The sequence below is a fragment of the Strongylocentrotus purpuratus genome, unplaced genomic scaffold (genome assembly GCF_000002235.5).
Source record: "Strongylocentrotus purpuratus isolate Spur 01 unplaced genomic scaffold, Spur_5.0 spur5_scaffold_3, whole genome shotgun sequence".
In the NCBI taxonomy this organism is placed as follows: domain Eukaryota; kingdom Metazoa; phylum Echinodermata; class Echinoidea; order Camarodonta; family Strongylocentrotidae; genus Strongylocentrotus; species Strongylocentrotus purpuratus.
Window position 1 is genome coordinate 33,037,196 of NW_022145609.1, and position 27,562 is coordinate 33,064,757.

Below are 27,562 nucleotides of genomic sequence, written 5' to 3' on the forward strand. Positions count from 1 at the left end.
TGATTTCCCTAAACATTCAAACTGAATGATAGGGAAAAGTACTGAACTATAAAGCTTCTTTAACAAATCAAATAAAAAGCTTAACACCAGATAAAATTAACATGTTTTAAGCTGCATGATACTTGCCTTTATGCTACTTAAAAGGGGTGCACTTTACAATCTGTGAAACCAATAAGATACTTACGTTTTCTTTCTTTTAGCTGTAACACAAGACTAAGTATAAGTAGTCTAAAGCTTTCGGTATCCAGATTGGAACAAACATAACAATAGTCTATTAAGAGCCAGAAGGTAGTTAAAGGTCCACTGCACTACTTGTAGCTACTTGCGCCCTCTATATAACAAACCATGCCTAATCGGTGACCATTGGTCCCCCATGATCCTCTTTTTCTTATGTTAACTGAGAGCTGAGTTGATGAGATAACCACCTGTCCAGTGACCTTGCAGGGCAGTCTAATCCCTCCTGTAAACTATGGCAGATACGCTTTAAAGGGAAAATCCACCCTGATATTAAGTTGATATTAAGAGCAAAACAATGAGAGAAACAGATCAGTGAAAATTGGGAAAATTCTGATTTAAAAATAAGAAAGTAGTGAATTTTTGGAGATGCGATCAATCCACAAATTGGCCACACTGTGATGTACCTTGCAAGCTCCTCTCCAATTTGCTCTGTTTACATTTTATTCATTATTGATAAAAGAATATATTTTTTTCTATACAGGGGTTAACAAAAAATATATATGCAAAGGTTAAATTTAGGGTGCATTTATGATTGAAAATTTTCATGTGGGCAAACAACAAAATCAGATTTTGTTTAGTACAGAAAAATAGGAGAGGAGCTTGTAACCAGAATTCGCTCAAGCTTTCACTGACCTGTCTCTCTCATTGTTTCTGCTTTTACTTAAACCAGCTTAATAATATCAGGGTGACCTTATAAATATCCAAATCTCCAAATTTTATTTGCAGCATCTTGCAAAAGTTAAGCCTCAGATGTTGGGTCACTGAGTTATACAAAATAAAAGTAATAACAAAGAAAATTCCCATATTCAAAGCAACGCCAACCTGTCTGTTTGCTTAAATGCCCAAGGATAAATTGTTATTAATTTGAGGGTTGTGTAATTATTCAATGATGAAATCATGATTCCCCTGGTCTCTTTTTATTGCACTTTTATTCTGAATTTGTCTCAGGATGTCTCATGAAGCGCTTTTCTATGATCCCAATTACTCAATATCATAATCATAATCAGACGATCAGACAATCACCCATTGACAGTTTGTTCCCTCGTTAGTCATCATATAGTGTTGTTTTTTCAAACAGTTTTTACGCTTTCCTGTTAATGCACATGTCAGTACATGTTCATAAACTTGAAATTTCGAAAATGCATAGTTAAGATTAATTTGCGTACAAATTAGCTTACTTCTGCTTTAGACTGTAAAAGTCATACAGTGTGTCCTATCTACAAGTTCATGCATAATTTTACTGGTACATTTTTTGCAAAGTTTTGTAATGGAACAGCTCTTCCATATTTGTGTTTGCACCTCATATATCAGACAGTTTGGATATCAAGTAAACAAGTTTTAACTTGAGACTTTAGACAAGGTATTATTTGGTATCAACAATGTACTATACCAGCCTTGTTGCTAACTTTGGCTTTGAATATCTTCCTAAAGAATAATGGTCAGTGCATTTACTTCTTCCTGTTTCAGGAAGACAAGAAATTGTTATCTTAGTCCAATTTACAGAATTATATTCAGATTTAAATTGGAAGGGCTTACTTCAAATCATCAGGCCATTACATGGGTTGGGTAAAAACATGCCCCTTTACTCAATGTTTGTTGAATAAACCCCTCTCATCCACAAATGATACTGTCAAATTAACCTGAATCTTTGTGAAAACCCTACAGCAAATCTACAAAGGGTCATGCCCTTAATGTACATCTTCACATGATCTTCCTTTTTCGTTTCACAAAAGGTCATGTAACGCAACCACTCGACCAAAGTAAGCAAATTTGAAGCAAGGTGAGTTGATTTGCCTACACAAGAGGGGTACGAAGAAGATGCATTTAAAATGTTTTCATTTTTTCTGATACTCAGTGAGCAAGAGCATTCAGATTTTCCACACCTCATTACCATTGTCATAGAGTTGTTTCTTTGGAGCATTCTTGGAGGATATAAGTGGGTTTTTTGCTTCAGGTGTCGACTTTCCAGGAGAGAGCTTTTTTCGGCTCGCTGGTCACTCTGACATAGCGACATGTTACATATTCATAAAGGTGTTGAGGTGATGTTTGTGACACTTTAAACTACTGTGAGCAACCGTATCATGTTACAATAATATAGAGCGCCTGTATCTGCCAGGCTCTGACACTCATGGCCATTTACACATATTACCCTGGTTGTAGCCAAGCTGCCAATTGAAAGTAACTAGCCCTCAAGCATTTCAGGTACCCATTAACACCTGGGTGGAGAGTGGCAAATGTATATTAAATTCTTGCCAAAGGACATTAGTGCTGCGGCGGGACTTGAACCTCGTACCTTGTGATCTGCAGTCGGGTTACTTATCCACTAGACCACAACACCTCTATAACTAAAACTCTATGCTACTTTGAACAAGCACATCTTGTTTATGCTTCAGGGAAGCTCCCCATTGTCACATCTTAGCAGCATTGAACATAAATAGGTGCAAATACAGGCTGGCAGAGTCTGCAGGTGTTTGGTTCCAGAAGACTACATTCCAGAGAGGATTCATTGCTGTCATCTTTTCCTCTTCACCTTGGCATCTTCTTTAGCTTTGTATATCATGAGTTCCATACAACTCCTGGCATCCTCAGTACTGTCATGGCCACCAACTGTTAATGAGAGTACACCATTTTGAGAAGTGATATCAATCATCGGTTTGCGAAAGTTGAGCTTACCATAATAGTTGGTAGTATATTTTTTCATTCCTGTACTAAAAGGGTTTATTGATTAAAAGAATCAATAGTTAATTGTTAACCATGTAGTAGGTGGGTTGTTTGGACCAATGAAATAGAAATTACTGGTATTTTGAAAACTTGCCAAAAATATCATTCATTGAAAAGCACAACTGATATTTTGCATATAGTGTCACAATTAAAAAAAATGTTTTTGACAATAATAATTAATACACAATTTCATCCATCTTTTAATTTTTTTTGGATAAATTGCAGCTATGTAGTGTTGCACTTATTGGAGCATCATTTTTTTCAAAAACCACATGCACTTTCACCTGAGATAGGCCATTACATAAAATGTTGCAATACTAGAAATATTTCACCACTTGCATTTTCACCTGAAACAGGCCATTACATACATTGTTGAAATACTTCAAATATTTCATTACATCCTTGAAATCACTCAGCAATGGTATTAGTGCAAGTGATGCAGGCCAATGCATCTTCAACTACCATACCACATTAATTTACAATAAATTCCTTACCATCATCTTGGATGAGTCTGTTGAGATACTCGGCCATCAAGGTCTTTAGCGCCCTCTTTAGGGGAGGACCACGACGATGGGGAAAGACAATTGCAGTGTCAATCACAGTACTGTGTAGCAGCTGAAATTTAAAAAGAATCATGATTTACGGTTATTTACCTACTCAGCTATTTACAACACCACTAATACATGTACCTGTTTAATAACATTCATTTGAATACATATACTGTTTTATACACACAATAGCACAAAGTAATACAAATTAACTTAATGTAGGCTATATTAACATGTTACACAAAGCTTATACATGTACATGTACATTAAATTTAGAACTGGGCCATTCAAGAAATTATGCATACATGTACATGACTTCACACAGTGGCACCCCCTCCCCCCCCCCCCCCCCCCCCCCCCTCAATCTGATTTGCCATTCGCATTTGTGTACTTTTCCTGAATTCCTATTTGATTGTATGTTCATTCAAAATATTTTTAAACTAGCAACTATTCTGTATGATATTATTTAATCTCATTTATATGTGTGTCGTGCAAGGAGACTGACAGCTTATGGGCAACCAATGAGAGAAGGTGGTGCAACATAACTTGAATTTTTGTCTAAAAATATGAATAGAATATCCAAACAAACAATCTAAGAAACCCATGAAGTTATTGAAAACAACAACTAAGAATCATTTTTGTAAGTGTAATTGATATAATTTAGTCAGATTGCTTTGTTTGCTAGTTTACATTATGCAATTTCAATTGTATGCCTATGGGTATTTCCCTGTTTTTCCCTGTATTTCCCAGGTAATTCCTGGAAAATTGCCAACCCTGCCAAAGCATGCATAAATCAAGTGATAACAAAAGTTTGGACTCCAGTCGGTTGTCTTTCTTGCAAATCATCCTATCATTTTTGTAAGTGGAATTGATATAATTTAGTCAGATTGCTATGTTTGCTATTTTACATTATAAATTTCAATTGTACGCCTATGGGTGTTTTCCAGTATTCCCCATTTTTTTCCTGGAAAATTGCCAACCCTGCCAAAGCATGCATGAAACAAATGATCACAAAAGTTTGGACACCAGTCAGTTGTCTTTCTTGCATATCATCCTTCCTTACCTTCAGCGATAGAAAGTCGCTCTCCAAGCTGTGGCCTATGAGGATGGTCTGTGCAGAGAACATGTTGAGAAGCACTGCTTGGACATCTCGAAGCTTGGTGGTCACACGCTTTAGATCATTCTCTGTGATACCACTGAACCTATAGAAATAAGGTTCAATCAAAGTTATTCTGAACTAGTGAGGAAAACTTAAAGAGGTACACCATGTGTGTAGTCTGTTTAAGGACTGGTGTATTTTTTCTTGGAGAGATAGGTTTGTTCTAAAAAGAACTGTAAACAGATGTATAATTAATTGGAAAACCCAAGTCAACATAAGGACTACACACATTGAAATTCCTTCTCTCTCGTCTACCTCACCATGCAAACGTATTAAGAACATTTGAATTTGAATTTTCGTATAGAATACACAACTTTTATTAACACGCATTACTATCCTGGCGATTGAATTCAGTTAAATGTGTCCTTGCCGTGCACATTCTAACCTTTTTTACCTTTATTTAAATTCATCGATAACCTTTGACCCATGGCCTCGTTAATGTTTACCTCCTGTACATGCTAATGAGATCAATATGCATGTATGATGAAATGTTAATCAAATTACAAATCAAATGCATTAAACACTTACAGGTGCATACAATCACTTAACCATTTATTGCCAAATTCCTCGACCCCCTAGGTTTATTTGAAGGCAATAAATAACAGCCCCTGACATACAGCTCTTTTCAAAACCACATACATGTACATTAGCTTATTTTATGTGAGGCATGTCTTGAAGAAATGACAATACAATCATCTAATCTTTCTGCCGAAGAGAGCTAAGGTGACAACTTACCTTGTGTTGTGGTCGACAACTTCATTGTCAGGCTGGACCAGGGTGTCGTATACTTCATTTAGGTGATCATCGACCACCGTCACCCTAGTCAATTCAAGACCCATCGATGTGTAACACTATGACATGGAAAATAAAAAGGGGTAAATATTATTTAAACCGAGTTCTATGTATGATTCACAGAGAGTTTTTTTCACTGTAAAAATGCAATATGCTTGAAAAAAAATTCACAAAATTATACAGTTAACTATGAATAACTTGAAGTCGCACAAATCAAATTTTCCCCAAAGGCTCGTTTAGAAGTGACGCTGCAAAACCGTTTTTTTTTTCATGACATAAAGGGTAATACGATTCACATTATTGTATCTTATAACACAAGAGCTACACTGTATGTGAAATAAGCGCAAATCCTTTATCGCGCGCAGGTGCCATTCATCTACACATTCTTAAAAAACGTTGCGGCCTTTTTTACCATAGTTTACCTCTCCATAACTGAACAAGCCTTTATTCAATTCAATTTTTTGTTAACCAAACGATGCAAAAAATGAGATATTTACACTTCCTACGTCAAATGTCGCACAATGTGCGCTATACAAGTAGCCACTATTATTATAATTATTATTATTATTATAAGTCAGACTTCACATAATTTTGCAGTCCCCATAGATTCTACTTATGCAGAGTTAACTGTATGTGTGAATGTGTGATGCAGTTTTAATAGACTTGCATGGTGACACCATCATAAGGGTTGCAATAATTTTCCATGTAAAATTGTTTTAAATAAGGCTGTTGTTTTATATATTTGCGATTTTCCTTTTAAGGGGTAAGAAGGAATTGACTGAACCGATATATTCAGCTAACTGGAAAAGAAATTTCATGCCTGATTGCTAGACCTCTAGGAAACACGGGAATAATGGAGGATGTACGATTGAAGGAACAACTGAATGTGAAGCATATGGACCACCTGTTGCATTGCTTGCTAGGAGCCAGAAGGGCATTAAAGGTACTTGTCCCTTTTGCAGCCAACATCAACTTCTGTAGAACTTTGCAGGAATTATGAATATGTCATGAAGGTCCTATCTGAGAAATTTAAACGTTAGCAGTGTCCTTATATTCAAATTATGCAAGAGAACCCGTTTACTTGCTAGACTTCACTGTCAGACACTATTGAGTGACTGACTGGCTTTTTTTCTTCTTTGGTAATAATATACATAAAATGAGTTGTAAAGGGTACATGAGCATTTGTCTACATCAATAACCCACTTCTTGTAATGGCCAAAATTAAACTGAATGAATCTTTGCGGAGCATAAAACGTACGACATTCGGTTCTTGTAATGGCCAAAATTAAACTGATTGAATCTTTGCGCAGCATAAAACGTACAATATTCGGTACAATGGTCTGAAAATCAGACCATTACTTACTGGCTCTATAGCTCTTAAGTCGATTTGGCAACTAATAATCGTTATTTTCCCACTTAAAGACATTTTCAAGCCCCCTTTTTTTAAGGGAAGTTCTATAAGTATTATCTTTCAAATGCCATTGGAATTTAACCTTTTCATTTTTTGGGCCTGCAAATGGGACATTATAGTACCTTTAATGCATATCGTTTTGTACAGGCTAACAACCTTCTGGCTTTGGAGACCATTGTATGTTTCTAATGTAGGACAGGATGTGAGACATAAATCTCGTTTAATTTCCTGTTACTGCATGAGAAGGTTCACAACATGTCAAGTAATATGTAGGCAATGTACATATTACACATAAAGATAAAGACCAATTATGGTCATGCGATTGCATTGTGAAAGAAACGTTGTGGGGTCAATCAGAAAAGGTTGATCATCTAGCATAAGTATTGGTGTGTACTGCAAGGTTCTGGAATCATCAAAATGATAAGAAATTTGGCCCAGTCTTGGTAAAGTTACAAACACTGTACACAAAAAGATGTATATGGGACTACGCGACACATGCGCAACATCTATCAAGTCCAAATAGATATAACAATTTACAAAATATATCAATTAGTAGGCGGTTTCGCAGCAAAATTTGTATCATCACGTATTGGTCAAAACATATTCTTTCACATGATTGCTAATAAGAGCTTCCATTTCATTTTTTGAGAGGGGGGCGTTTCCAAAACTGATCTTTACCTTTAAAACAAAAAGTTCATGTGCAGGAAATTAAACATATAAATAAATCACTACCTCTATAGGAAACACCTGTTTAATTACCACAAGGTCTTCCATTGTAATATACTGAAGGTGATGCAGCGTTAGGAATTGTAATTAGGGGGGATCAAAGTCCTTAATTTTCTACATTTAAAAATATGATGGTAGAACTATCCCCTTAAATCTTTGTTCTTGAATGCCTGATTTTTGTGAATATTTTGATTCCTACCTGTATTCGTCTACAGTGCCTATACATTACTAATAGGCTAGAACCAAGGACAGCTACGTTCTCAAAACTGCGGCTTACTTGTTACTCCTAGGGTTAAAACAAAGTGGGGGGAGCGAACCTTCGCTCATGCTGGGCCTTCGTTATGGAATATTCTCCCTCAATGGATTAAGAATAGCACCTCTGCTGAAGTGTTAAAAAACAATCTTAAAAAATCTCTGTTTAATTTAGCTTATAATTGATTACCATTACCTTTCATGTCTTTACCTTTCCTATTGCACTTTGTATAAATGTATCATATAGGTATTTCATCTTTTGCACAAGCTGCGCCTTAAGCATTTGACTGTCAAGTGGATCATAAATATTATGTATTATTATTATTATTATTAAAGGGAATATTTTATAGGGCAATGGAGGGGGAGGGGGGCGGAGGATGGAATGGATCACACTTTTGAACCTTATTGAAAATCACAAATGTCTTATATAATACCACTATTGTCACTATAATCATCACTTCCACAATCTACATTATTGGGGAAGAGAGGGAAGTATCATACCAGAAATTCATTAGCTACAATTATTTTCTGTACACTTCACTTTAAAGGTACTATGTCCCATCTGCAGGCCAAAAAAAATGAAAAGGTTAAATTCCAACTGCATTTGAAAGATAATACTAATTTAGAACTTCCCTAAAAAAAGGGGGGGGGGGGCTTGAAAATGTCTTCAAGTGGGAAAATAACGACTATTAGTTGTCAAATCGACTTAGGAGCTATAGAGCCAGTAAGTCATCAGACCATTGTACCGAATGGCTGTATGTTTTATGCTCCGCAAAGATTCAATCAGTTTAATTTTGGCCATCACAAGAAGTGGGTTATTGATGTAGACAAATGCTCATGTACCTTTACAGCTCAGTTTATGTATGTTATCATCAAAGAAGAAAACAAGCCAGTCAGTCACTCAATAGTGTCTGAGACTGAAGGCTAGCAAGTTTACGGGTTTCCTTGCATAATTTAAATATTAGGACACTGCTAACGTTTAAATTTCACAGATAGGACATACATGACATATTCATAATTTCTGCAAAGTTCTACAGAAGTTGAGGTTGGCTGCAAACCGGTATGTCACCGGTAGTATCTTTAAAGAAAGGCCACATAGATGATCCAACAGGAGTCACAGGTTATAATGACTGGTCAATATAACAACAAAAAAACAAACAACAAAAAGAATTTAAAATATTTCATAAATGGGCAGAGCTAAGACAATGAAGGTGTCATGGTAGAGTAGTTCATTCCCTTGTCTCTCAATCCTCGGGTTGAGGGTTCCAATCCCAGCCTGGCACTAACACCCTATGGCAAGACAAATTATGAAGGTCTTGTGGTATAGTGGTTCATTCCCTTGACTCTCAATCCATGGGTTGAGGGTTCCAATCCCACCCTGGCACTAACATCCTTCATCAAGACATTAATCCATACATGCCACTCTCCACCAAGGTGTAAATGGGTACCTAGCAATCGCTGGGGTGATAATAATTATAGGGCCTGTAGGAAGAACAGCATTGATGCTGATGAGGCTTCCCCGGATAAGAACACAATTACGCTTATCATTTTTATTGTTATGCTCTACAAGGACCTACCATTTCACAATCTAGTGCGAACATGCCTGGGTGTCCATTCCTCTGAATGTCCTTGGGCATAGTCTTCATGTAGCCTGAGAGGTCACCATGCTTGTTGTCTGTCACATGGTACTGTAATGGTGATAGGGTTGAAAGAAGGGGGGGGGGGGAAGAATAAATGTAACTCTTTATAAGCTATACAAATAATCTTCTTGGGGAATTAACATTGTATTTATCATGGGATAGACATACCAGAGGCTTCAAAGATTTGATTTGATTTGATTTTATTTTATTTAATTTAATTTCCACTCAAATATCCACAAATTAAATGACATATATAATAAACCATACAGTAATACAATATATAATAGAATAAATTAATTATACAAGTGATGAAATACTGACAAGTATGTTCGTAATCAAATAAGTTTACAGAGTACATTTAAGTTTGAGAATAAGACAAAATATCCCAGTGCAAGATTAATCTATACTGGTGTTCAAAGGAGTATCATGTAGCTAATCAGGGGGTGGTTCACAAAGCCTAAATTCAATGACAAATGACAAAAATCAGTGACAAATCTGCTGATAACCAATCAGAAGCAAGGATTTCAGTAGCTTATAATAAAAACTGTCACTTGTCACTGATGACAAGTTTTGTGAAACACCCCCCAGGACCAGCATTCCTTCTGCCGAATGGTGCCTATTGTTTAGTGCAAATTTGCAAGTGTGGCAAACAAGTGATTGTGCAGAGAGACAACAAAAGCAATTGAAGTGTTTAATAAAGAAAGGGGGAATGTGCTTACTTTGCCTAACTATACATTCACCTTACAAATGACAATGAATCCATAAAATTGAGAAAAAAATATCTTTTCATAATGAAAGTTTACTGCAAGTCAAATCAAATGATAGTAGACCTGATGAGTGTATAAAGTTGTCAGCCCTACGATAGCTTGGATCAGATACAGTGTAATGATCACTTTGTTGATATTTATGTCCAACTAGTTGATTGTTTCTTTAGATTTGGTAATAGCTGGGGATGAAAAAAACTATCAAATATCTTGGATTTGCCCAAGATCATCTCATTAATAGGTAGGTACATGTTATCAAGCGTTTCAGTCTTTTTACTAGGATGATTAAATGCATACCTTTGAAATGCAGCATCCTTTGGTTTCCATGTCTCCGGTACAGCATGAGAATCGACTTTCAATCATCCCACAAACTAGACAGAAATATAAATAGTAGTGGGTAGAATCCTTTAACAATTGTATCATTATCAAACACCATTTCAAATCACAATGTATCAAACGATTAGCCCATCTTCGTCGTCATTGTCATTATCTTTGCTTGTCTCCAAAATCATCATCATCACCATCATCATAACAATCATCATCATCATCACAACCATCAACACCTTCGCTACCACCACCACCACCATTATCATCATCATCCCAAAAACAATATTTATTATCATCATCACCCATTCTACTATCCTCTAAATCATCACTACCATCAACACCATCATAGCCACCGGCATCACCATCCTCATAACAACCACCTTCATCAACATCACCTTAACAATTATCATCATCCTCATCATCATCCTCATCCTCATCATCATCATCATCATCATCATCATCTTCGCCCTGGACTTCGCTCATCTGGCCTTACTCTCCAGATGCCCATTACTCATGGAGACCGGGCATTTTCCTCTATTGCTCCTCGCCTGTGGAATTCCCTCCCATCATCTATTCGCGAAATTGACAACCTGGACCACTTCAAAGCTTCACTCAAAACTCACATCTTCCTTCAGACATTTAAATGCTAATTTTATTGGAGGACTCATGCCTTTGAATGTTTTTTTAAACAGATATATGACGCCATACAAATGCTGTTCATCATCATCATCATCATCATCATCATCATCATCATCATCATCATCACCATGATAACCACCACCACATCATCATCATCATCATCATCATTACCTTAAACATAATTACCGTCATCATCATCAACCATTTCACTATCCCCAACTTCGTCACTACCATTACCATCATCCTCACCATCATCTCCATCATCACCACTCCTCCTCCTACTCCTCATCATCATGATCACAATCATCACCAACAGTTACAAACATCATCATGACAGGTGTATTTGATCAGCCTCTGCACTTACTTCTGCGTGTCCATGGCCTGCCCCAGTGGTAGGTGCACGACTCCCTGGTGATGTACTTGCCTTGGGGATTCCTTAGGTACGTCGACCCACAACGACAGCAAACCTGCTGATTGGCTGAAAGTGAAATCAAATGACAGCAATTGATGTTTCTCCCTTCATGCATAAATCCGTAATGCAAACTAGTCTGTCTCCTACAAATTAAAATGGTAGAATTAAGACCTGCGACAAGAGTTTAAGTCATGTTCAACGAACAAAAAAGCTAGGACATTTTTCTACCTTCCTTTGTGAAAGTCAACTTTAGACCATGCTTAAACCCAGTGTATAGTTTGAATTTGAGTGGAAATAGACGATTCAGTTTAACAAAGAGTACACCATTGATGAGCTTAGAACTTTATTAAAACTGACAAAACATACCAATGGACTACTTAGACTTCCATCATGATGTGCAAGGATTGTTTCTTCATAACTTACATCATCAAGAACAAGAGAGAAATAGTGTCAGAAAGAGTGTAAATATCAAGGAAATATGGAAATGTCTGAAGACTACATACATGAAGAGAGAGAGAGGAAAAGAGAGACACTGAGACATGGACAGCTGGGGAAAGTGAAAGAGAGAGAAAGAGAGAAAGAGAGAGGGGCGACGGACAGCTGGGGAAAGAGAGAAAGAGAGAGAGAGCGAGAGAGATAGAGACAGAAACAGAGACAGCTGGGGAAAGTGAGAGAAAGAGAGAGAGAGAGAGAGAGAGAAGGGAGAAACTTACGATCACTACTGGCATATGTCTTGTTCCTTTCTTCCTTGAAGACGAGAGCTTGACCTGAGGTCTCCGAGGGTCTAGGGTAACCGTTCTCTCTCAGCAGCTCTTCTGTGAGGGCGTAGCGCTGCAGCTTCTCATACAAGTGAATCCCTGTGAAGGACACAAGATAAGGAATGGAAATTGTGTATTTTGCTCTCTCCTTCTTAAAGGGATAATTGAGTTCTGTTGCAGAGGGTGCTACACGAAATAATTTGTTGTGAGATAATGAAAAACTGAGAGTCAACTTTGAAAGAACATAATATTTAAATGACAAGATCATCTTTGTTTCATCAAAATCGGTTCAGAGACGGCTGAAATATAACGATTTCTAATACTTGTGTACCACCACAAATATTAGATATTTTGAAAAATTGGAAAAAAATGAAATAACGTCTTTTACGTCGTATTTCAGCCAATGCCGATATTGGCTTTTTGTTGGCATTTTTGTGTTGCTTAAAGTACCCACAATTAGCCGGCTCATGTATTGTTATTTCTAGTTAAATAATTAATTAACGGTCACCGTGTTTTTTTGAAGGTGGAGTTGAATTGGTATGATCGTATTGGCTAAATTTCACACATTTTTGGGGTCTAAAAATTACCTTCATAGCAATTTTAGGTTCTAAAAGGGCACTATAAATGTCATAGATAAAAATAAGAGCAATAACCATGCACTTTGAAGGCATTTGCGGTCTGAAAACAGAACTCAACTATCCCTTTAAAGAAGGTATAGGCCTACAGCCAACTCCATCCGAAACAAAGGTTCCTGTAACGATTTTGAATGCAATGGCTCTTGGGTAGCCTAGGGAAATGTAATGGCACAAAGAGACGCATCCGCAATGCAAAAATACCCAAACAGTGAATGAAACTTTGGAAATAGATGTATGAAAATGAAATTTATTGTTAACTTTAGAGAGAAGGTTGAGTTATCATTCTTATTATGCAAGTGTGGAAGAACATCAGATAAGACATGTTCCCTGAAAAGCATGGCTCTTCAAATGCCTTCATATTCTAAATATGTCATGTAACATCGTAAAAATCCAGGGTAGGATTTTTACGCCACGTGTTCGTGTAGTCCCATATACATCTTTCTGTGTACAGTGTTTGTAACTTTACCAAGACTTGGCCAAATTTCTTATCATTTTGATGATTCCAGAACCTTGCAATACACACAAATTCTTATATGCTAGATGATCAACCTTTTCTGGTCGATTCCACACCGTTTCTTTCACAATGCAATCACATGACTAGAACTCAACTTCATCTTTAAGTCCAATCAAGGTACTAGAGATATGTTATAGTCCCATGTCCTAGCAGTACAGTTCTCTCACAAAGCCATTAGTATATATTAATCAACAATTATGCATTTTGCATACCGGATGCGTCTCTGTGCCACTATTTTTGGCTAAGCTACCATACAGGGATAGCTGACTATTACAATAATAGGAACGTTTATGTAATCTGTGCACCATGCCTGGAGTGCATTGAATTAACTTATTCTGAAGACACCACTATCCCCATTAGCCATCAACCTAGGAGTTCATTATATGGGTGGTAACTGTAGAATTGGCAATTATTTTAGAAGGGTAAATGTGTGAGGGGCGATTGTAAAAAAAGAAAAAGGAGCTATAAGAGTGGTAACTATACTGCATGGGTGGACTCTGTTGGAGGCGGATCTTCTGGAGTCCCATATGTGGATCTTCCATGTTCAGCAATTTCCCTCAATCCAATCCAGGTATTTTAGACTTTTTATAAATTCCACATCAAGAACATGAAATCTCCTTGATAATAGAAAATATGAATGATTTGAATCAAAATTTATGCCTTATAAAATAACTTTTATAAAATATTTTCATAGATGCTAATGGCTCTCCATAATGTTGAAGTCCAACTTAGAGATAAGTTCAACTTAGGATCTTTGTGAAACACCCCCAGGGTATACACAAGAGAAAGCACACCAGAGGGGTGTTTCATAAAGCTGTTTGTAAAGTTACGCATGACTTTATGAACGATTTGTATATGAAGTGCCAGATAGGATGCCCAAAGTTTTCTTGACATTTCCAATAACGTCAATTAAATTATGGCAAAAAATATACTTTGTATTAAAAATGTTTTTTATAGTAAGAATGTTAATCTACATCTGCACAGTTCAACTTTAGTTGATGCAGTCAATAACAATTGAGCATCCCATTTGGCTTTTCATATACAAGTCGTTCGTAAAGTCATGCGTAACTTTACAAACAGCTTTATGAAACACCCCCCTGAGTAAATGATAGAAAGAACCCACCTTCAAAGCTCTCGGTGTCAAGGTTGGAGTGCTTGTGGATGCTGTAGGAGGTCTGTGCAGCCAGCTTGCCACCTAGAACAGCCTCGTGGGACACCACCCTTGATGGGAAGAGTGAGGATGGAGTGGATGGAGGGATCTGTAGTCTGCTGTCCGTTTGGTTCTTGAGCTTCTTCAGGGCGTTGACACACAGGTTCAGGTAGATGTTCTTGCTGGAGGCCCTCTGATACACCAGCTTCTCTTCGTCCAGGGCCTACAGGACAAACATGGAGAGAGGGATTTTAAAGGAAATACAAAGTTTTGGTATGGGGTCATGAATTCGGTTCAAATGAACATATTGGGAGCATATGCGATCCTACAATATTCAATAACCGTTGTAGCGGCTGGAATCGAGTCTAAAGTGATGAAACTGTAAATAATAAACTCTTTATGTTTATAGCTCCCTCTCAAGAATGATTTTCCTTTAGCTTTAAAACAATGTTTCTCGACTATAATCGATTGATTTGCTATTCCCGTTTAGAAATTATATATCAAAACTACATGTTCTAAGATTCTCATAGTCGCAGCTACTATGGAATGGCCTTAAGTGCTATTTGAATATTTGAAATTTACCAGGAGCACCATTAAATTTTTGATTATTCAATTTCTTGAAAGCATAAGTGTTTTAGAGGCTAAATTTTATGGTGCTTATAATACATCCACAGGGGGCATCCAAATATATATAAACTTTAAAGAATTACTATCAGGGCTCAATTAATTTTTTGTCCACGGGGGCTCTTCCAAAAACAAAAGAGCCCCCGTGAGCCTTCTAACAGGGGCTCTTTTAGTGGTGACCGGGGCTCTTATTTTAATACAAATTTCCATTGAATTGGTACCTGTGATATTGCTAAATTCCTTGGTATTTTATCATTATCATTTATTTAAGTCGGCATTTGCCCTCTTAGAAATTTACTTGTTACATAGCTGTTATTGAATTTTATCCCTGTGATGACATTCTCTCCATTTCTTCCCGTTCTGCACATAATGTCCTCCTTATTATTCGGAGCAACCTTATTTACATTCTTTATTTATTTTTAGTCTTTACCATATCCTTACAAAACACAGGGGCGGATCTAGCTTTTTGCTAAGGGTGGGGGCGGGTAACCCAAATACGATGTGGAGCATCGCCCATGAGCCGTATAGCGGCGAGGCGATTTTTGTTGTTGCTATTTTGAACCCCCATAAGTGATGTTTCCTGGCATCTACTAACATGTGGAGTATCATCCACGAGCCGCGAAGCGGCGAGGCGATTTTTTTTTTTGGTGCTATTTTGAACCCCCGTTAGTGATGTTTTCCTGGCATCTACTGACATCTACTAATACTGTGTAGGTCATGATAGCATTTTCTATGCACATCACATTATCACTTCGCAGCCCAAGGGGGAGGGGGGGGGGTTATAAACCCCCTAAACCGCCTAGATCCGTTCCTGCAACATCTTTGGTGATCTTCTTCTCAATATTGATTCACTGGTCGAGTTACATTATTTGCTGGTCTTTTAGAATAACCAGATTTCAGAGGATTCACACTTTTCACAACGAAACAATGTTTCAGTCCTTGCGCGATCATCTTCAGCTCCAGCAGATATTGGGCGTCAGCGTGCACACAGGTACTACCGGCGCAGTATAGCCACTGCTGACGGCCGCACTAGCTGCACTGCGAGCTTCCGTTGTTTGTATCGGTAATACTCTTAGAGATGGGAGAGATTAGCGCCATCTAAGTTCCATTTCATTGGTTTAAGGTTTGAAAATTGATACTCAATATTGTGTTAAAGTTATATCAGCAAAGATAATCTTCTATATAAGTAATACGCTAAGGCTCCGCGGGGGGCGCGACGTCTCGGCGAGCCTTTGTATTCTATTGTTTTTTAATGAGATCGCCGACCGAAGTTGGTGCGGCTATCTCCTCCTGAACCCTCCCCTCGGGGTACCCGTGCCCGGTGCCATCGTCCGCGGAAGAGTCTACTCTGTGGAATTGGCTATACTCCGCCCGAGGTCCTCCTCCGTGTCGACGTCCAGGGCGAAAACAGACGCGACATGCATAACGCAGGATATGCGTGACGACAGAGATACCTCATGGATATTCAACATGACATCCGTAGACACACGACCGATGACTATCCACTTACATTAAGTTGCGTATTAAATGCACGATTCACAGGGTCGGGATTACCCGAGTAAAGCATCTTTCTATAGGATATCCTTTGTAGTAGCTGCACAAGCAACAGAGATACACACGAAGCTTCCCGTCCACGTCTAAACTTAGAGACCTATTTCCATCATTATTGCCGCGATTTTTATATAGTTTTCGTGAATGGAGGTATGAAATCAAAGCTTATTTTGTGATTATGACGGTTAATGTATACTACATTTTGATTATCATTTTTAAAGGAAAGTTTTCACAAGAAAACCATTGGACTGACAGTTCTGTCGCAAGCTGCCTTCAGTCCTCACACATACAGAACACACAGTGCAGTGTAACACCGGCACCACGCACCGCAGGCGTCCGAGGCCTGCGGCGTCGGTGTTCGAGCTGTCTGGAGTTACGCTGGAGTGTGTGTGAGTTCAGCTGAGCTGAGCTCGAGTCGAAGAGATTTGACACTTTGAAATTGTTATCTGTTGGTTTGTATCATTATTGCCGCGATTTCAATATAGTTTCGTGAATAGATTTACGAAACCTGAGCTTAGAATTAGTAAAAGTATTACTAATGTCTACGTTTTTAAACGACTGTCTGATTTTCTTGTGAAAATTTTACTTTGAAAAATGATTATCGAAATTCATGGTCAGAAATAATCACAATCTAGGGTCTATTAATTATGTTACAGTTCTTGCATCAAATCAATGCATGAAAACTTAGTTATTGAACTAGAAAAATGTTGTTTTTTTTAAATAGGCAATTAGACCTAGGTCTATGAAGTATTAAGCCTGAAACCTTCGCCTACTAAACAAATCTCAACAAAGTGTAGGCCTATCCTTTTATGAATTAATGAAAAAGTAGCCCCAGAAAAAAGAGCCCCCGAAAGTTGAAAAAGTAGCCCCCGAAAATTTCCCAAAAATTTGAAATGGAGCCCCCGAAATGAAAAAACTAAATTTTTTGCCTGCGCCCCCCCCCCCTCTAGAATCCCGCGGGTTCTGAGTTGAGTGTATATATAATATAGATCTAGGCGTGGGGTCCACGGGTTTCAAGGGGGCATAAACCCCCAAAAGCTCGGGGGTTACGTTTTTCAAAGTTGGGGGGGGGGGAGAGATCAGATCACGGCGAGTTGAGTGTATATACAATATAGGCGTGGGGTCCACAGGTTTCAAGGGGCCATAAACCCCCGAAAGCTTGGGGGGTTTAGGCGTTTAATTATGGTCAGATGAGCATAGTTTTAATACTTTATTTGTGACACTTGCGGGTCACTAATTGGCGTGGGGTCAATACGTAGAGTTGCGTAGTGTTGCGTACCAACTACGCTGGCCTACGTTACTATATGCTGAGGGACGGAAAGAGGTAGGCAAGATGAACGAAAACAATTCAACATGTTTAATTTTTTTCGCGTAGTTTCGGCGTAGGAACTTGACGCTGAAAGTACGCCTTTTTACGCAACACTACGCTACTTGACTACGCAACAGTACGCTTCCCTACGCCAGATCGTCAAAGCAGTAAAAGCTTTCTACACAGTAAGCAACCATAAGCAAACCTGTACGCCAGCCTACGCATAACCTACGCAGGGACTATTTTCCCATTAATACGCAGCCTAATTTCTGCGTAGTCGGTACGCCACACTACGGAACTCTACGCAGTTCCAGTGGCTTATAGAATAACTACAGGTACAGTTGGATCGTTTTTTTTTTTTATATAAGGCCAAATTAAAAAAAAAACATGTTTAGCGTCCTGTTTTTTCGAAAAATGGGAAGGAGGAGGCCCTTTTTTTTTTTTTTTTTCTTTCAAAATGTCCGCTCCGTACATTTTCCCTGACACTCTGGCTATTTTTCAAGATGGCGGCCGACAATTTTTTTTTTCTTTTTTAAAATCAGAAATACATTTTAGCAGTGCTTTTCATGTTTTTTTTCTTTCAAAAAATAAAAAAATAAAAATGAAAAATAAATAAAAAAATAAATAAAAATAGGAGGCGGCCCCCAAAAAGGAAGCAGGCGGGGACGCTGTTTTTTTTTCTTGCAAAAAAAAAAAAAAAAAAAAAAAAAATATTAAACAATTCCAAAAATATTTTAAAAAATTTTTAAAAAAATTTAAAAAATGAAAAAAAAATAAAAAAAATAGGAGGCGGCCCCCAAAAAGGAAGCAGGCGGGGACGTTGTTTTTTTTTCTTTCAAAAAAAAAAAAAAAAAATTCAAAAAAATTCAAAAAAAAAAAAAAAAAAAAAAAAAGGAGGCGGCCCCAAAAAGGAAGCGGGCGGGGACGCTAAACATGTATATTTTTATAATGGCCTGAATGGCAAATAAAGTTCTTGGTGGTTTTAATTTAGGCAGTCTCTATATATCTATTTACACCCCCGCCCCCCTCTAGAATCCCGCGGATTTCCGCGGGTCCTGCTAGTTATTTTATAATTCCACGGGGGCGATTTTTAATTTTGCAATCGCCCCCGTGAGCAACCTGACAGGGACGATTATGGGGCTCACGGGGGCGAATCGCCCACCGCCCCCGTGTATTTTGAGCACTGATTACTATCCATCCATTTTTCAAAATTTCCCAAACCTTTGCATTACTTTTAAATAGGAGTCATTGTCTGGCAGAGATTTCACCTGATCTAAAGATCAGATAGTCCAGGTAAAAGTCTTAGCCACAGCTTACAGGTTAAGCAAGTTGGCAAGATACTAATCTGCATCTAACACACTTATTCTGGAGAAATGGGAGCCATGTTGTATGCTTAGAGCTATTATGATATACATGTAGTTTGCTGTACAAACCCTGCTGTGCCAAGCGCTTTTAAATGAATAGTTATCAGAACTGAACTTTTGAGGGCTAAATGTAAAGGCTGGGTGTTTATTCTTTTCAAGTTTGCCCATTGGGGTGACCATGTGGTCACTGGCAGGTTGTGGAGATGATATGCACATTCTGTTTGTTTATGAACCTGAATAAAGTTGTAAAGCTCTTAAAGGGACCTGGTAACATTGTTAAGATGAAAGATAGTGGTGCTAAGGTAGTAACTTTAATGCTAGATGTACAATTAAAGATAATCTGAAAATTTGAGTGAAAACGGATCATTATTCATGGTACAAATTGGGAAAAACTGATCTGATTGATTCCTTACCTGTAATTCTCCCAACTATATTATTACTAAAATATATTATTATTAAAATTTAATCACATTTTAGGTGAATGGAGATCGTCACAAAGCAATAAAATGGCTCTACATTCCATTCCAGACATTTAAGTGTTGACAAATTTTTTATAGCCCATTTTATCTCTTTTTTTCATGGAAAAACGGTTGGGAATATTCAAAAATGGTTGGGAGAATTTACTGTTAATTACTGTTAGAGGGTGCAGGGAGGTCTAATCCCCCTGGCCAAACTAGTGCAGACAGGCTTTAACTGAACTTTCAATCAAAGTCTTGAGGGCTAGATAACATCCATGAGAACCTACCTTATCAAAGGCATCTTGGTCTTCTTCTGTCGTCTTGAGCAGCTCATCAATGAAGACATTGAGGTATCGTTGCCTGATGTTCATTGGAACCTTGCTGCCATAGTCTGTGGGAATCATGGGTCTCTTAGACACCTACAGAAGGAGGGGTGATTGAACAAGAGGTATTGTATCAATTCTTAGTTCTTACCAATTCACTTATAATTTCATTGAAAAGTGAGCATCCTGTTACATTGACTCCAGGGCCCCATTTAAAAACTTGTCATCAGTGACAAATGACAGTTTTTGTTATAAGATACTGAAATCCCTGCTTCTAATTGGTTATCAATAAATTTGTCACTGATTTTTGTCATTTGTCATTGATAAAAGCTTTATGAAACGGGTCCCAGGAATCATGTATTCTTTGATGCGATTAAAAATTAATGCAAAATAACTTACATAATTACATGGTCAATACAAATACACTGTATATGCACTTCTTATCTTTGAGTGATAATTCAACAATTGTTCAATTGGTCCACACTTAAATCCATAAAAGATATAGAGTAGAACAAGGTTACATTTTCAAAAAAACGAGTGTAACAAAAAGGATAATAAACGTATCAATTCCCATTTCCAACCTGGAAATCAATTACCGGTAAGGCCTTCAAAACTACCCCTGGGATGTTGCAAAATCATGCAAACAACATGACCAAGGATAAAGAAATCCCTGCCAAGAAGCTTTTATGGAGCAATACACGTTCAGAAGAGACAGGAATAATTCTATCGGGATAGAGGATAGACCTGTAGAGACTTACCGTCTTGGGCATGTGCGCCGTTCTCTTGCCCATCTTAGAGGTCATGACAGTGGTGGTCTTCTTCTCAGAGGAGGATTCCCCCAGTGTCAGTTGCCTGAGAGTGTTGTTGGTAGTGCCTGTAATAAGGTTCAAAGTGAATATGGAATTACGAGTTATCAATGAGTCACAGGAGATCGACCCAGAGGCCGTCCACCCAAAAGATGGCTTGACTGCATCTCAAGAGGACTGCAAATCAAGATCCATAAACAGGCTGACAGATGCTCCAAGACTGCCATCACCATACAGAAGCCATCACGAGGCCCCTGCCTACATGGACAGCATAAGTTAAGTAAGTCAATTATTGAATACAAGAACTAGGAGATTCCACAATGCACACTAGGCCTGAAAATCTATAGCGTCCACTCCAGGGAAACACAAAAAGTGACCTTTGTAGACAGGTGGTCTTAGTAGACAGGTTCCCTCAGTACATGAATCAATGAGAAACCATTTTCAAGGGAAACAACATATGCGGCCTTTGTAGACAGGTGGTCTTTGTAGACAGGTAGTCACTAAATCAGGTTCGACTGTGATTGAGCTCCAAGAAGATAGGAATCATTTCATCGTTCCTCCTGAAAAAAATTGAATATGTAGGCTGCTCATACCAAAAACCATTTGACATGCAGAGAAGTCAATATAATCAAGGGTACATAATTTAGGGTTTAATCTCTTTTGTGTGAGCCCTGGAAAAAGATGTAGATGTTTTAAAAAGATCAAGTGAAAAAGAGATGATGAAGAAAATGGAAATAAGAGAAAAGAGGGGATTTGAGAGAGGGGTGTAGGGAGATGAAAGAGAGGGGAAAGAGGACAGAGCAAGTGAAAAAGAGAGAGTGATAGAGAGAAAAAGAGAGTAGGAGGGAGGAGAGAGGGAAAAAGAAAAGAGCAATCAAACACAAAGTTGTCACAAACCTGATTGGTGCGCTATCCTCTTCTTCCCTGTGATCGAAGCACCAGATGAGGTCTCCCCCGATTCCCCCTCCTGGGACGCCCTCTCTAGTCGACGCTCCATCATGAGATAGCGATTGTGGCACATCTGGGCTGGGCCGGGTCGAGAGTTGGCGGGCTTCTTTGGGGTTGGCTTTCGTTTAACATCCTACGGAAAGAAACACAAGATAGTCCAATCTAATTTTGGAATTTCTAAAACTTTAATGTCGAGTTGCCAAATTAAAATTCTCTGGTGAGACTGAAAAAATAATGCACATGCTGTCTTTGATTCATTATGGAAAGACTGGAGTAGTGGTCATTTGAATGCAATTTTAAAAGGAAGGTCTTTAGCTGTCATAAACAAAGATCAGGAGAGGAAAAGAAGGAGAAATAAAGAGGAATTGTATACCGGTACATTACAATTTAGCATGTACAGTAGATAAGCAGGATGCTTCATAAACTGCCAAAATGATAAAACCCCAGAAAATGACATGCCTATCAAAAAAAGTTCTTTGGAATATTAACCCAATACATACATGTAATTTGTAGTATTAACCTACTACATATACATGTACTAAGCCCGACATGACTGACTGGATATTGCATGTACATGTACATGTGTACACTGAAACCACTACTTGCTACTCTCCACCCAGGTGTTAAATGGGTACCCGGTAGGATGCGACCGTCATTGTTGGTCAAACAGTTTTTGAGCGTCGAGTAAACGCCTGGCTGGAATGCTCCCCAGGGAGTGGAGATTGTGCACACAGTGTGTGCGGGCAAGCACTGAATCCAAGGACCGGGGTAATATTATATTTGTAAAGCGCTAAGAGACAATTGTATTAAGCGCTATATAAAAGCTAAATATTATTATTATTATATAATTATTATCATCTCCATCATGTTAAAGAGCCTATACATCTCACAAAAAACTTACTCCAAACTTTGAAGCATGAGCCATCCGCTGTTTGCCAACAGATGATGGAGCTGAATTTGAACCTTTCCTCTCTTCTACTGGCCGTTTCTGAAACTAAGAAGCGAACAAACATAAAAAGAATGTCTAAGAATATGTATTCTCATCACATTCTCACACACGGATATTTTTACTTATTTTCCTTATATATCTTATTTATTTACTCCTCGACCGTTGTTTATTCATGTATTTTTACCCATTATCATATCAGGCCTTTATTTTCTTATCTCAATTTAGCTTTTTTTCAATTCTTCCCAATGTCTTTATTATAATAGAGGTACCTGTACATGAATTATTTTTTTTTTTTTAATGGTGCAATGTGCCAGTATGATCAAAATATCACATTTTCTTCTTGAGCTATTTTCTATCATTAATTTTCCTAATAAGATACCTTACAGTAGTTTCCTGAGATTCATGACTAGTTATGTAACATGGATTCAAAGAATACAAGAAAATCTTACCGTCGTTACTTGACTGCTTGGCTTCGATGCCTTTGGCTGTACTTCCTGGAAAATGCGATAACACTCATTAGATATGTCCTCTTCTGAAGAACTGTCCTCCATAAACCTTCTCATCTCCGCCATGTGTTCACTTTCATCTTCTCGTTCATCGCCATGGTTACCAATGTCATTACTGGTTCCTCCCATATCATGACCACCATCATCATCATCATCACTTGATGCAAAACCATTGGGCAGATCTGAACTGTCTTCATCATCAGAGATAGAAACGACTTCTGCTTTCGCACGTGACAGATTTTTAACTGGTTTATGTTTTCTACTCTCATGGGAAATGTCTCTCGTTGCGTGACTTGTCCTGACTTTCCCTTGCTCCTGAATGTGGTCTTTCTTCTTGGGCAGGGTGCCTTTGGAAGACTGCTTTTGACCCTGTCCACTGGCTGGAGTATTTTGTGTTACAGAATTCACTAGTTTCTTGGAAGGACCAACCTTAGAAGACTTGACCTTGCTGGTGTTAGGAAGGAAATTCCCAATTGATGATGTCCCCGATACCTCTGCTGAATTGGAGCAAGCTACTTTCCTCTGCCGATCAGACGTTGAAGAACAGCCTTCTGTCTTGATGCTGGAAACATCTGCAGATTTCTTGGGAAATTTATTTGGAGATTCATGTCTATCCTCCGATATTGATAGAAAGTTTATTTCATCTGAATCACCATCACTATCATCCCCAAACAAATCCATGTCAATGAGTTTGGTGCTTTCTTTCTTCAATGGCGAGGTAGAGAGTTTCCTCAATCGCTTTGGATCATTTGTTTTGGAAGGGGATGCAGTTCTTTTTTTCTTCACACCATTCTCACTTTCGTTAGCTTGCCTGTTCTTATCAGATGATACTGATCTTTTTCTTGGTACAGCACTAATGACAGAATGTTTTGATTTAGATGATGCTTTTGATCTTGCACCATCACCTTCATCAGAACTTGAGTCATTGGATATCGCAAATATATCAATGTCACATTCTTTGATGGATGACTTCTTTGGCAAAACTTTGGCTGATGGTTTTCCAAGTGACTGGAACAGACTACGATCACTCAAAGGTGTCTTTGGAGTTTCTTGTTTTCCTTGTTGCTTTTCTTTGATATTGGAATCTTTCCTGTGACTACTTGTTCCCTTTGAAACATTTTTCAAAGAATTACTTTCTTCTGTCCTTTTCATACCTTCACTCTTTACTTGGGCGATTCCTGTAAGGTCTTTCATTTTTCTCTTACCCTGCGACTTCATTCCTGTGGATTCTTGACGTTTTTTGAAAAAGTTTGCCAATTGCTCAGCTGAAACCTTTGGTTTTGATTTTTCAATGACTTTGTCCTTACCAGAAATGACATTTCCCTTGGTCGCACTCTTTGCTAATTGAATCTTATTATCTATCTTTTCCTTCTTGCTCTCTTTCTTAGCATTATCATCTTTTTCCTGCATGTTCACTTCACTCTTACTTTTAAGAAGTTTCTTGTTGTTTGACACCATTTTTTTAGGATCAGTTTCCTCTTGACATGGCTTTGGTTTGGAAGTCATCTTAACTGATGTCCCTAAAGCAGTGGTTGTTTTTCCTTTGGACGGGTTCACTGATTTACTAGATGGAGCTGTTACTTCTTTCTTTTTACTCGACACAACTTTCTTTTCAGCATTGAGTTTTGTCTTGGTACTTCTACTTTCCTCAAGGCCTTTTTTACTTTTGCTTTCAGACAGCTGCTTATCAACATTAATCTTTTTCTCTGATTTTTTTTTCAACTCCAACTTAGCTGTTTCTTTTTCATGATATTGCTCAAGGCTATCCATATCGTAGCCTCCATCAAGGTCATCATGACAATCTGTTTCCTCAACAATACTTCCTGCTGTTGAATAGGCTGGGAGTGCAACTCCTACATTACTGTCTAAAGTAGCATAGCTGTAAGGATGGTACTCCAAATCTGTTGTAGGTACATCATCCATGTAAGAATACGAGGAAGTATTGGAATATCCCTTGAAGTCCTTTCCGTTGCTGTCACCATCATCCATCAAGACATCTGATATTCCGTAAGTAGGGTATTCATCACCTTTTGAAAGGGGCTCAAAGTTTGCATCAGGTTGAATCCTTCTCAAGGATTCTTTGTCTCCAGGAGATGTCAGTGATGTCTTATTATGTCTTTCATCACTCTTTTCACTTGGTTCCAAGACAGAACTAAATGGGTTGTACTCATCTTCTTCCTCCATAGATGCTTGGTCAGGTCTACATAAACTCCTGGGAGTTCTTGTTGTCACGGTAACTCCTCCATAAGTATGTGTCTCAATGATCATGTCCTCCCTTTCTCCATCTGAAACAGCTGGCTGTTCAGCCCTTGGATCCTTTTCATCGATGGACAATGGCACTATTTCTTGGTAATCATCGGAACTGGCCTTTACTGACTGACCCTCAGGGAAATCTCCTGCATGAGCATCCATCAATGACATATCATCTCCTGGAACAGTGTCATCATTCACGTCTGCCAAAGCCTCCAGGTCTGCCAATGGGGTTGGCGTGTAAGACGATAACCCGGCACCTGAAGCAGGTCCAGCATCTTTGATGCACTCCTCTTCTTCCTCTGTTGATTCCTCCGTGAAGGCATCTTTAGTAGGCTTCTTGCAGAGGAACAGCGGAGTAGGGACATACTGGATAGGTTTGGTGGCTGGAGTCCTGTCCTTAGGCCTACGATGGGAAGGTAAGCTACTACTCTCAATAGCAGGTCTGGTTTTAGCCGCCTTCTGTTCTCCAGGAAACTTTGGCTCAGTTGCAGCTTCTACGTTTGGGACTGGAATACAAATACATGTAAAGAAGAAAAAATACATATAATGTTCTGGTCATAAAGATTAGAGACATACATGTACCCACACGCACATTTAAAGCGTCCGGACATGTTGGTTATCCAGACAATATATTTCAAAGAGTTAATACAAGCAATTTTGTCATAAATGTTTTTAAGACCTCCATGCATGTTGGACAATACTATTATAAAGATTAAAAATTTATTGCAGTAACTTGAGTAAGTGCTATTTGATACTTTATCTTTTTTAAGCATCCTGGTGCACCGAGCATGCACCATATTCTATATACATGTAACAACAAATAACCCTGATAACAAAGTCAGGCGTTCACCGACGAAGAAAAATAGGTACCGCAACACCAACACCCATGATAGAACATGTACACTGTAGACCCTATAGTATACAGACAAAATAATGTTCACACGCTAAATACATGTATACTGAAACAATTCTTTCAATCATTCTCACAGGAATGAAGTCTAGCATTAATACATGAAGATAATCTAGCTATGCCTTTCAAAAATAAAAAATCTGCACTGGACATCCATTCGACTTTGTAAATTGTTTTATCCTCTAGCTACTACTAGACCCTAGTCTACAGTGTCTACTCTAATATTACAAAACATTTAACTTACCTCTGCGAATGTGTCGGAAGTGGCAATATGGCCTTTTGCATCTTCCTTTGTTTTCATCATTCTCTGGGCAGAGGACTCCCCGAAAAAGGCCCGCAGTAGGAAACATTTTGAATGAAGAATCTCCTCGTTCAGTCTTTTTCGACCGGACAATCGACAGTCTGCTAGCTGGCTTGATTTTTTGTTGGTCGCACTGCACTGGTCACTATGTAAAGTACATGTAGAAACTAGAATATTGGGGGAAAGGTTTTCATTTGAACAGGGCCAGGGCCAGGCCCGGAACACTCCACGCAAGCGCAAGCGCAAGCGCAAGCGTCCAGCGGGCTACTTCCTGCTCCGACAGCCGGAGATCCTCCGTCCAGTAGACGTGGCCTACGATCCCCTCGGTAAGAAGCCACCACCGGTCGCGGTCCGGGGGAGACAATTCGGAGGAGCGGGATGGGCTACCTTTCAACAGATTCACAGGTCATTCAACATCATCCCTCTAAAACGTAAGCTACGCACGAAGTCTCGGCAGTCATTTATGTCGTAAAATACAATTGAACCACTTCAATTGAGCCAAATTAACCATTACGACTCTGTTTTACAAACACTCAGGACAAAGCAGTGCATTGCAGCCGATTACGCCATTGGCC

At 38.5% G+C, this 27,562-nt stretch overlaps 1 protein-coding gene across 2 annotated transcripts; it reads right to left on the reverse strand.

Annotated features, from left to right (window-relative positions):
* Nucleotides 1-573: 573 nt before the first annotated feature.
* LOC100888699 (RNA exonuclease 1 homolog) lies at nucleotides 574-27,562 on the reverse strand. Of its 2 annotated transcripts, none has more exons than XM_030996284.1 (15): nucleotides 26,931-27,562; nucleotides 23,467-26,282; nucleotides 22,970-23,056; nucleotides 22,018-22,201; nucleotides 21,073-21,188; nucleotides 20,279-20,410; nucleotides 14,659-14,908; nucleotides 12,342-12,485; nucleotides 11,581-11,694; nucleotides 10,548-10,621; nucleotides 9,424-9,534; nucleotides 5,401-5,516; nucleotides 4,570-4,708; nucleotides 3,453-3,573; nucleotides 574-2,844 (listed from the first exon to the last, which is right to left on the reverse strand). In XM_030996284.1, exons 1-15 carry the CDS (start codon nucleotides 27,034-27,036, stop codon nucleotides 2,750-2,752), a joined length of 4,605 nt encoding a protein of 1,534 aa, XP_030852144.1. In that variant the 5' UTR covers nucleotides 27,037-27,562; the 3' UTR covers nucleotides 574-2,749. The 2 variants fall into 2 exon arrangements, with proteins under 2 accessions (XP_030852144.1, XP_030852143.1); XM_030996283.1 differs by having other exon boundaries at nucleotides 712-2,844; nucleotides 22,970-23,062.